Source organism: Mobula birostris, chromosome 10 (assembly GCF_030028105.1).
Source record: "Mobula birostris isolate sMobBir1 chromosome 10, sMobBir1.hap1, whole genome shotgun sequence".
NCBI lineage: Eukaryota > Metazoa > Chordata > Chondrichthyes > Myliobatiformes > Myliobatidae > Mobula > Mobula birostris.
In genome coordinates, this window is record NC_092379.1 from 38,754,604 (window position 1) to 38,766,920 (window position 12,317).

Consider the following 12,317-nt stretch of genomic DNA (forward strand, 5'->3'; position numbering starts at 1 on the left):
ACTGATGAAGGCAGGCATCCCATGTGCCTTCTCCACCACCTTATAACCACTGAGCCCTCAAACCCCAGATTGTCACCGTCTCGCTATATAATGGCTTGGTACAGCAACTGCTCTGCCCACGACCGCACCAAACTGCAGAGAGTTGTGGACACATCTCAGGACGACACTCTCCTCTGTGGACATTGACTACATTTCTCACTGCCTCAGTAAAGCAGCCAGCACTATCAAAGAGCCCACCTACCCAGGACATTGGCTCTTCCCCCCCTCTCCCATCGGGCAGAAGATACAAGAGATGTCCCAAAAGGTTCAAAGACAGCTTCTATTCCACTCTTAAAAGACTCTTAAACAGACGATAAGGTGGACTCTTGGCCTCACAATCTACCACATTATGATTTTGTACTTCATTGTTTACCTGCACTGCATTTTTTTGGCAGCTTTATTCTGCATTGCTATAGTTTCTGGTTCAGTGCAATGTGTAATGATCTGATCTGTATGGACACCGTGCAAGATAAGTTTTTTACTGTATCTCGGCATATGTGACAAAAATAAAGCAATTCCAGTACCAGTACCGTCAGAAGCAGTCCCAATCATTGCTCACAATTACAACAGTGCGTGGTGTCAAATCCCAAGGTGGCACCTGAACCAAGTTACACATCGAGACAGCATGTTCAGACGAGTGTTGAAGGGGATCTGTGGAACCTGCTTGCCATCTGATCTGCTTCCTGATAACCTCTTACTAGGCAAGTACTTACTGTGAAAAGGCTGAGGCGTCACTTCAAGTGCTTGCCGACAGAACCGGGTCCTGGAGACTTGAGAGATGTCGGCTGCCAGTTCCCGGTGACTTATGTTTGAAGTGGAAGGAAAGGATGAGGAATACTCACCCATGTTGCTTGTGAAAGATGGTGTGGCAGGAAACAGAGGAAAAGATGAACACAGAATCAGCTTTACAATCAGAAAGATTAAGCACTCTTTCTCCAAGAAACATTGGAACTGAAGATAGTTAAACACACATACCAAAGGATCATAGCATGACATTGTATGCACCATGACTACAGGTGCTGAGCACTCCCTCTTTGTTTGCTCATTGAGCCCACAGAAAACTAATAAAGAAATCATAATCTTTGTCCCATGTTCTTAATTTCTGGTGGTTAAGAAGGAGTATGGTGTTTTGGCAGTTTTTAGTCGGGGGATTACCGTGAGGTAATGTTGCAGCTCTATAAAACTCTGGCTAGACCACTCTTGGAGTACTGTGTTCAGTTCTAGTTGAGTCGTTGTGGGAGGGATGTGGAAGCTTTAGAGAGGGTGCAGAGGAGGTTTACAATAGTGGTGCGGTAGCAAAGTGGTGAGCACAATTGCTTTACAGTGCCAACGGTCCCGGTTCAATTCCCACCACTCCTTGTAAAGAGTTTGTATGTTCTCCTCGTGGCTACATGGTTTCCCTCCCATACAAGACATACAGGTTAGGATCAGTAAGTTGTGGGCAGCCAGAAGCATTGAGGTACTTGCGGGCTGCCCCTAGCATTTCCACAAACTGTTAGTCTTTAATGCAGATGATGCACTTCATTGAACACACATCAAAGTTGCTGGTGAACGCAGCAGGCCAGGCAGCATCTCTGGGGAGAGGTACAGTCGACGTTTTGGGCTGAGACCCTTCGTCAGGACAAACTGAAAGAAGAGCTATTAAGAGATTTGGAAAGGGGAGGGGGAGATCCGAAATGATAGGAGAAGACAGGAGGGGGAGGGATGGAGCCAAGAGCTGGACAGTTGTTTGGCAAAAGCGATATGAGAGGATCATGGGACAGGAGGCCCAGGGAGAAAGAAAATGGGGAGGGGGAGAAACCCAGAGGATGGGCAAGGAGTATAGTGAGAGGGACAGAGGGAGAAAAAGGAGAGAGAGAGAAAGAATGTGTGTGTGTGTGTGTGTGTGTGTGTGTGTGTGTGTGTGTGTGTGTGTGTGTGTGTGTGTGTGTGTATAAATAAATAACGGATGGGGTACAAGGGGGAGGTGGGGCATTAGCAGAAGTTTGAGAAGTCAGTGTCCATGCCATCAGGTTGGAGGCTACCCAGACGGAATATAAGGTGTTGTTCCTCCACTCCAACCTGAGTGTGGCCTCATCTTTACAGTAGTGGAGGCCGTGGATAGACATATCAGAATGGGAATGGGATGTGGAATTAAAATGTGTGGCCACTGGGAGATCCTGCTTTCTCTGGCAGACAGAGCGTAGGTGTTTAGCAAAACGATCTCCCAGTCTGCGTCGGGTCTCGCCAATATATAGAAGATCCTCTCTCTAGAGGTGCTGCCTGACCTGCTGCGTTCACCAATAACTTTTCTGTGTGTTGCTTGAAATTCCAGCATCTGCAGATTTCTTCGTGGATGCACTTCATGGTATGTTTTGATAATCAGGTGACAAATAAAACTAATCTTTAAAAGTGAGTGGAAAGCACTGGTAGAGGCAGTTATGTTAGGGACATTTAAGAGACTCTTAGATAGGCACATGGACGCAAGAAAAATGGAGGGCTAGGAGGAAGCGAAGGGTCAGATTGCTCTTGGAGTAGGTTAAAAGGTCAGCACAACATTGTGGGCCAGAGGACCTGTACTATGCTGCATTGTTCCATGTTAATGTACTGTGAGAAGCCAGGGGCTTGTAGCCATGTATACCCATTTGATTTGTTCTGGAGCAACTGAGCAAGTTCTCAATCCAAAATATTGAGCGCCGCTCTTCCTGCACATTTGCTGCCTGACCGCTGAGTTCCTCCAGTGATTTGTTGGCTCCACATTACCGCATCTGAAGTCCTTTTTGTCTCCAGATCTAGTTAAACCTCATACATGGGGTGTGGCATCAAGGGGGCTGACACTACTCCGGCTGCCCACACGCCATCACAGAGCACACAAGCAGACTCTGGAGATGGGCAAAGCCAGCTGCTACTAGGTGTGACCAGAGATCGAAGAGGAGAATCCACAATTGTGTATGTGGGGATCACTGATACCAGTGGGATGGGACACTGAGGAAGAACAATTCATTCACTTGCTGGATTCTCCACGACTTCTCATCAACTTTTTAAAAATATTATTTGCCCACAGGATGTGCGGTAGGCATTTATTGCCCATCCTTAGCTACTCCTGAGCAGTGGCTTGCTGGGCCAATTCAGAGAGCAATTGACAGCTAACATACTACTGAGATTACAGGTGTTTACAGACCTTGCTGAACCAGGTGAACTTGGACATCAATCCAGTGCTTTACAGACACAAATAATGACACTAATTTTTAATATTTGAAATTGCTTTAATGATTCAGATTTAAATTTCCCAGCTGCGATGGTGAGATATGAACTCGTTTTGATGGATTTAAGAGCGCAGTTCTCTAGGAGCAAGTCTAGCAACTTAGCCACTGTGCTACTATATATACTAATGACACCCATTAACAATCAACTGGTTGCAGCCGCCCACAGAGACCTCTTCAAGGTCAGGATATCTGTGGGATGACCCACTTGGTATTGGAAGTTAAGAATGAGTTACCCCTCTGTGGAAAACCCTGTCCAGTGTTTGTCCATACTCTTTGAATGTCCATTTGGCCTGGTAGACTTCTGTCTGAGGGAAACAACTCTTCCCACTAAGATGATGGTAATGCTGCACAACACCTCAGTGCTGAGTTCCTCCAGCACTTTGTGTGTGTTGCTTGAATTTCCAGCATTGCAGACATGTGGTTGGATTATAGCAGCTCAAGAGATGAGCTGGTGACTTGATACCACTGACACTCTCAGTGCAGTACCGAGGGAATGCTGTACGGTCAGAGGTACCATCATTTGCCTGAGATGTTAAACCAAGACCCTTTGTAAACGGATTTAAGATATCTTACAGCATCACTGATTTGGAGAAGGGAAGTTTCTCACAGTGTCCTGGGGCAGATATTTACCCCTCAAACAAGCGGCTGGTATAGCAGTTCGCATAACGCCATTACAGTGCCAGCAACCTGGGTTCAATTGCCACCGCTGTCTATACGGAGTTATAGTTTGTTCACCCTGTGACTGTGCGGGTTTCCTCCGGGTGCTCTGGTTTCCTCGCACTTTGCAAAGACATCTGGGTTAGTAGGTTCATTGGTCACGTGCACACAAGAGATTTTGCAGATGCTGGAAATCCAGAGGGACGCACACAGAATGCTGGAGGAACTCAGCAGGTCAGGCAGCATCTATGCAGAGGAATAAACAGTCCATGTTTCAGGCACAGAGCCTTCTTCAGGGCTGGAGAGGAATGGGGAAGACGCCAGAATAAAAAGTGGGCGGGGGGAGGATAGCTGGAAGGTGATAGGTGAAGCCAGGTGGGTGGGAAAGGTAAATGGCTGGAGAAGGTGGAATTTAATAAGAGAGGAGAGTGGGCCATGGGAGAGAGGGAGGAAGGAGGGGCACCGGGGTAGGGGAGGTGACAGGCAGGTGAGGAGATGAGGCAAGAGGCCAGAATGAGGAATCGAAGCAGAGAGAAGGGAACTGGAAAATAAAATCTGTCATGGCATCGGCTTGAGAACACCTAGACAGAATATGTTGCTCCTCCACCATGAGAGTGGCCTCATTGTGGCAAAAGAGGAGGCCATTATCTGGTATGCCCGAATGGGAATGGGAATGGGTATTTCCTTTAGAAATTAACCTTAGCTCTCTATTTTTCTAAGCTCCATATACCTGCCTAAGAGTCTCTTAAAAGACCCTATCACATATGCCTCCACCACTGTTGCTGGCAGCCCATTCCACGCACTCTGCGTAAAAAACATACCCTTGACTTATCTCTGTGTGGTGCGTGGCCAAGTGGTTAGGGCGTTGGACTAGCGATCTGAAGGTCATGGGTTTGAGCCTCGGCCGAGGCAGCGTGTGTGTCCTTGAGCAAGGCACTTGCACAATGCTCCAGTCTACCCAGCTGAGAATGGGTATCGGCAAAAAAATGCTGGGGGTTAACCTTGCGATAGACTGGCGTCCTATCCGGGGCGGGGGAGTCTCGTACTCTCAGTCGCTCTCTGCCACAAGGCTTGTAACAGACGTTAATCTATCTCCTTCCATATAACCATATAACAATTACAGCACGGAAACAGGCCATCTCGGCCCTTCTAGTCCGTGCCAAACTCATACTCTCACCTAGTCCCAGCAACCTGCATTTAGCCCATAAACCTCCATTCCTTTCCTGTCCATGTATCTATCCAATTTAACCTTAAACAACAACATCGAACCTGCCTCAACCACTTCTGCTGGAAGCTCGTTCCACACAGCTACCACTCTCTGAGTAAAGAAGTTCCCCCTCATGATACCCCTAAACTTTTGCCCTTTAACTCTCAACTCATGTCCTCTTGTTTGAATCTCCCCCGCTCTCAATGGAAAAAGCCTATCCACGTCAACTCTATCAATTCCCCTTACAATTTTAAACACTTCTATCAAGTCCCCCCTCAACCTTCTACGCTCCAAAGAATAAAGACGTAACTTGTTCAACCTTTCTCTGTAACTTAGGAGATGAAACCTCCTCTGTACTCTCTCAATTTTATTGACATCTTTCCTATAATTCGGTGACCAGAACTGTACACAATATTCCAAATTTGGCTTTACCAATGCCTTATACAATTTCAACATTACCTCCCAACTCTTATACTCAATGCTCTGATTAATAAAGGCCAGCATACCAAAAGCTTTCTTCACCATCCTATCCACATGAGATTCCATCTTCAGGGAACAATGCACCATTATTCCTAGATCCCACTGTTCTACAGCATTCTTCAATGCCCCACCATTTACCATGTCTGTCCTATTTTGATTAGTCCTACCAAAATGTAGCACCTCATATTTTTCAGCATTAAACTCCATCTGCCATCTTTCAGCCCACTCTTCTAACTGGCCTAAATCTCTCTGCAGGCTTTGAAAACCACAACGCCACCTATCTTAGTATCATCTGCATACTTACTAATCCAATTTACCACCCCATCATCCAGATCATTAATATATATGACAAACGACACTGGACCCAGTACAGATCCCTGAGAAACACCGTTACACGCCGTCCTCCAATCTGACACACAGTTATCCACCACTACTCTCTGGCGTCTCCCATCTAGCCACTGCAGAATCCATTTGACTACTTCGATATTAATGCCGAACCATTGAACCTTCCTAACTAACCTTCCATGTGGAACCTTGTCAAAGGCTTTACTGAAGTCCGTATAGACAACATCCACCGCTTTACCCTCGTCAACTTTCTTAGTAACCTCTTCAGAAAATTTCAATAAGATTTGTCAAACATGACCTTCCATGCACAAATCCATGTCGACTGTTCCTAATCAGACCCTGTCTATCCAGATAATTATATATACCATCTCTGAGAATACTTTCCATCAATTTACCCACCACTGACATCAAACTCCCAGGCTGATAATTGCCAGGTTTACTCTTAGAACCCTTTTTAAACAATGGAACTACATGAGCCAATCCTCCGGCACCATTCCAAGCACCTTAAAACTCTGCCCTCTCATATTAGCCATTTCAGCCCTGGGAAAAAGCCTCTGACTAGCCACAAGATCAATGCCTCTCATCATCTTATACACCTCTATCAGGTCACCTCTCATTCTCCGCCGCTCCAAGGAGAAAAGACTGAGTTCACTTGGCATGATCCCCAATCCAGGCAACATCCTTGTAAATCTCCTCTGCACCCTTTCCACAGTGTCCACATCCTTCCAATAGTGAGGCGACCAGAACTGAGCAGAGTACTCCAACTGGGGTCTGACCAGGGTCCGATATAGCTGCAACATTACCCCCCCCCCGGGCTCGAAACTCAATCCCACGGTTGATGAAGGTCAATACACTGTATGCTTTCTTAACCACAGAGCCAACCTGCGCAGCAGCTTTGAGTGTCCTATGGACTCGGACCCCAAGATCCCTCTGATCCCCCACACTGCCAAGAGTCTTTTTCTTCATTAATCTTTTCATTGATTTAAAAAAAAGCATAAATACAATCAAGAGGAGAATTCATTCAAATATATGTACCTGTAACAATATACTCCAAGATTAAGTTAGACATTGTCAAAATCATAGATATTGTTAAACTAGTATAAAATATATAATAAAAAATGAAAATAACAATTCCCTTAGCAGATTATGAAGAGAAAGGGAAAAAACATCGGGTCTTAAATGAAAAGGAAAAAAAAACCACTACACTAAAAAAAAACCAAAACAAAAAAAAAGGAATGGCAGTCCATTTTGAAGATATGATGAAAAAAGAAAGAAAGAAAGACTTTCAGATCAAATCTAAAACTTTGAAAAAAAAAGACTGAAAGACTGATAAACAATTAAATGAAACTATTGGATAAAAGGTCACCATATTGCTAAGAGTCTTACCATTCATACTATATTCTGTCATCATATTTGACCGACCAAAATGAACCATCTCTCACTTATCTGCGTTGAACTTCATCTATCACTTCTCAGCCCAGTTTTGCATCCTATCAATGTCCCGCTATCCACACCATCCACAACCCCGCCAACCATTGTGTCGTCAGCAGATTTACTAACCTATCCCTCCACTTCCTCATCCAGGTCAATTTGTGGCCACTGAGAGGTCCTGTTTTCTTCTGCTGGATGGACTGTAGGTGCTCGTCGAAGTGGTCTCCCAGTCTGGGCCAGGTCTCACAGGTAAAATGTCGCCTCACCTGGAAGGATTGTTTGGGCCCCGAATGGTAGTGAGGGAGGAGATCCAGGGGCAGGTGTGGCACTTCTCCTGGTGGCCACCAATTTTAATTCTATTTCCCATTCCCATTCCAACATGTCGGTCCATGGCCTCCTCTACTGCCGCGATGAGGCCACACTCGGGTTGGAGGAACAACTCCTTATTTCGTCTGGGTAGCCTCCAACCTGATGGCATCAACATCAATTTCTCCTGCTTCCGGTAATGACCCCCCCACTTCACCATTCCCCATTCCCATTTTGCTCCCTCACCTTATCTCCTTACCTGCCCATCACCTCCCTCTGGTGCTCTTCCCCCTTCCCTTTCTTCCATGGCCTTCTGTCCTCTCCTGTCAGATTCCGGCTTCTCCAGCACTTTCTCTTTCACCAATTTCTCAGCTCTTTACCTCACCACTCCCCATCTCCTGGTTTCTCCTCTCACCCACAACCTTGTACGTCTTCCCCCGCCTTCTTACTCTGATCTCATCTTTTTTTTTCTAGTCCTGATGAAGCATCTTGGCCCAAAACGACAACTGACTGGTACAAGCTGACAGGAAGGTGACAGTAACTCAAATCACCTCACGTTACAACAGTGGTGTGCAGAAGAGCATCTCTAAACACACATGTCGAACCTTGAAGTGGATGGTGAAGAATACCATTTTCACAATACCAGTAATATTATTGAAAAAAAAATAACGTTGACTTGCAGTCTATGCAGAAGTAAACATCATGGTACTTGCAGCTGCCTAAATTGACATACAGAGGCAGGAAAACGTTTGGGCACCCTTGGTCAAAATTTCTGTTACTGTGAATAGTTAAGTGAGTAGAAGATGAACTGATCTCCAAAAAATCATAACGTTGAAGATGAAACATTCTTTTCAACATATTGAGCAAGATTAGTGTATTATTTTGGTTTTGTACAATTTTAGAGTGAAAAAAAGGAAAGGAGCACCATTGAAAAGTTTAGGCACCCCAAAAGATTTGAGTTCTCAGATAACTTTTACCAAGGTTTCAGACCTTAATTAGCTTGTTAGGGTTATGGCTTGTTCACAGTCATCGTTAGGAAAGGCCAGGTGATGCAAATTACAAAGCTTTATAAATACCCTGACTCCTCAAACCTTGTCCCAACAATCAGCAGCCATGGGCTCCTCTAAGCAGCTGCCTAGCACTCTGAAAATTAAAATAAATGATGCCCACAAAGCAGGAGAAGGCTATAAGATGATACCAAAGCGTTTTCAGATAGCCGTTTCCTCAGTTCATAACGTAATTAAGAAGTGGCAGTTCCAGGAACGGTGGAGGTCAAGTTGAGGTCTGTAAGACCAACAACACTTTCCAAGAGAGCTACTTGTAGGATTGCTAGAAAGGCAAATCAAAACCCCTGTTTGACTGCAAAAGACCTTCAGGAAGATTTAGCAGACTCTGGAGTGGTGGTGCACTGTTCTACTGTGCAGTGACACTGAACAAATATGACCTTCATGGAAGAGTCATCAGAAGAAAACTTTTCCTGCATCCTCACCACAAATTTCAGCATCAGAAGTTTGCAAAGGAATGTCTAAACAAGCCTGATGCAGTTTGGAAACAAGTCAACGATAGAATTGAGTTTTCTTCAGTTGGCGGTTCTCCTAGAAGTGCCAGGATTTGTTTTTCTCAAAGACCGTTTCTATATTTTAAAGATTCTTTGCTTCCTGCAAGGGAGGAGGTGTGAGGTTATTTGACTAACCATTAGTGGTAAGGTAATTTAGATTAGGAATCAATTAAAGCCAATTGTATGGACAACTGTGAACTTTCCCCTTATTTTTTTTGCCTCGGAGAACAATTTAGAGTGATTTCTTTTTTTTAATCCCAACTTGCCCAAAGAGGTGAATATTAATGTACTGGGATCATGAATGTCATTCTGTGTCGTTTTCTTTACTGTGTACATTGGAACAAAAAGTCTGACTCACTTTACATTGCACGCTGTCGGAGCAGTGCTGCCAGGATAATCAAGGACACGACCCACCCAGCCAACAGACTTTTCGTCCCTCTTCGCTCCAGGAGAAGGTTCAGGAGCTTGAAGAATCATACAGACAGATTTTGGAACAGCTTCTTTCCAACTGTGATGAGACTGCTGAACAGATCCTGACCCAGATCTGGGCCGTACCCTCCAAATATTTGGACCTGCCTCTCGGTTTTTTTACACTACCTTACTTCCCATTTTTCTATTTTCTAATTATGATTTAAAATTCAAATTTTTAATATTTACTATTTTTAATATCTTTAATATTTAATATTTGTAATCAGGGAGTGTGAAGCGCAAAATCAAATATCGCTGTGATGATTGTACGTTCTAGTACCAATTGTTTGGCGACAATGAGGTATAAAGGTAAACTTGAGGGCAGGGTGAAAGTTGGAGGCAAAGTTAACGAAGTCAACGAGCTTAGCATGCATGCAGGAAGCAGTGCCAATGCAGCGAGCTCAGCATTAATTAGCTTGTTTATTTCAGCCCTTTTAAAAAAATGTGCTGGGTGTGTCCTGGCTACCGCTGCACCACTGCATGCTTCGCGGATCGGTATCGGTCCGCGGCCCGGAGGTTGGGGACCACTGCTCTACATATATTATTTCTACTTTATATAGGCTGTTGTGGTCACGCTGATATGCAACGAGTGAAAGCAACACACTGAGTCGAGCATGGTCTGGTTGAACTGTTTACTGTTTCAAACTGCGCACGCTTAAGTGCCTGCTCCCAGCATCCCCCGCTCTTCGCAGGGCGGAAGTGACGTCGGCTTTCAGGCCGAGGTCTGCCCCGCGCTCAGAGCCCTCTCGGTTGCCGCTGGCTGCAGACTCGCCCAAGACTGCTGGAGCCGGTTCGCTTCCCGTGTGGGCGAGCTGCCACACTGTGTATTTATCATATCATTCCTGCTTTTACTATATGTTAGTGTTATTTTAGGTTTATATGTTATTTGGTATGATTTGGTAGGTTATTTTTAGATCAATTTGGTTGAGGGGGTGTTTCTTGTATGGTTCTTTCAAGGGTAACATGTTTGAGATGAACATTAAACTTTGAGAGTTTGTGCCAATAGGTTGGAGCAGTTTAGTGAAATATATGGAAGGATATAATGGGACACTTTGAAAGGGCAGGGAGGGGGCAATCCAGTGGACGGATGTGCAGACTTTAAGTTGCTGGATGTTAAACTTTTGCAAACTTCCTGACCATCTAATCTTTATTTTATCAAATCAGAAAATACTAACAGCTCAGGAACTAATCTATTGCCATTCACTTGCCCTTGTGCAGTCTGCTTCCTCAGAAGTGAGTGTACTTGCATCAAACGAAGCTGATAGGAAGAATAACTCCAGCCCTGGTTTACAGTCATGCCAAGGATCCTGCAGCTCGTCTGACGAATCTGTATCTGTGACACAATCAGGTATGAAGTTTCCAACAGCTATGTGTGAGCTTTTCAGTATTTATACTTGGTAGGTACTCACAGAATTCCATGTAAGCACAGCTAACATTACAGCTCAGTACTGATGGGACAGTCTCAGTAAATCTAGTTGCTAATGAAGGGTTGCAATTGTCCATATCAGCAGAATTGTATTCAGCTGCAAACTGTAATCTTGAGGCCTGGTCTATCACTCCTTTTGACCATTACTATCAAGCTAGGGACCAATGCCAGTTCAGTGGCGAGTATAGAAAGAAGTTTTACAAGTTGCATTGGGTGGATCTGAACTGAATAGAGCTGCTACACAGAACCATCAGCTTGTTAAATGGCAAAAGCAGCATGCAGTAAACAGATGCATCACACACAATGCTGGAGGAACTCAGCAGGCCAGACAGCATTAACGGAAAAGAGTAAGCAATCGATGTTTCAGGCCGAAAACCTTCACGACTGGAATGGAAGGAAGAAGGAGTCAGAAAAAGAAGGTAGGAGGAAGGGAAGGAAGAGATACAAGCTGGCAGGTGATAGGTGATACTGGGAGAGGTGGAGGGGTTAAAGTAAAGAGCTGGGAAGTTGATTGGTGAAAGGGGTAAAGGGTTGGAGTAGGGGGTATTTGATAGAGGACAGAGGACCATTGAAGAAGGGAAGGAGGAGGAGCACCAGTGGGAGGTGATGGGCAGGTAAGGAGATGAGGTGCGGGAGGGAAATGAATGGAGAGGAGGAGGGGCAGTTACTGGAAATTTGAGAAATCGAAGTTTGAGAAATCGATGTTTGTGCCATCAGGTTGGAGATGACCCAGACAAAAAATAAGCTGTTGCCCCTCCAACCTGAGGGTGGCCTCACAGTGACAGGAGACCATGGACTGACATATTGGAATGGGAAGTAGAGTTGGAATGGCTGGCCACCGGAAAATCCCGCTTCTTGTGGCAGATGGAGCGAAGCTGCTTGACAAAAGTCTCCCAATCTGGTCTGATCAATATATAGGAGGCAACACCAGATACAATGTGATCCCAACAGACGCATGGGTGAAGTGTCACCTGGCGTGGAAGGGCTGTTTGAGGCCCTGAATGGTAGTGAGGAAGGAGGTGTAGGGGAAGATGTGGCCCTTGTTCCAGTTGCAAGGATAAGTGCCAGGAGGGAGATCAGTGGGGAGGGATGAGTGGACAAGGGAGTCGTGTAGGGAGTGATTCCTACGGAAAGATGTGCTTGGTGGTGGGTTCC

At 45.1% G+C, this 12,317-nt stretch overlaps 1 protein-coding gene across 1 annotated transcript in view; it reads left to right on the top strand.

Annotated features, from left to right (window-relative positions):
- The first annotated feature begins 3,409 nt into the window (after nt 1-3,409).
- Nucleotides 3,410-12,317, top strand: part of LOC140203603 (serine/threonine-protein phosphatase 2A 65 kDa regulatory subunit A beta isoform-like) — an 83,511-nt gene continuing 74,603 nt past the window's right edge. Inside the window, exons 1-2 of the mRNA XM_072269651.1 lie at nt 3,410-3,463; nt 10,429-10,560. Of these exons, the coding sequence (XP_072125752.1) occupies nt 3,410-3,463; nt 10,429-10,560 (186 nt within the window). The remainder of the gene's footprint in view (nt 3,464-10,428; nt 10,561-12,317) is intronic.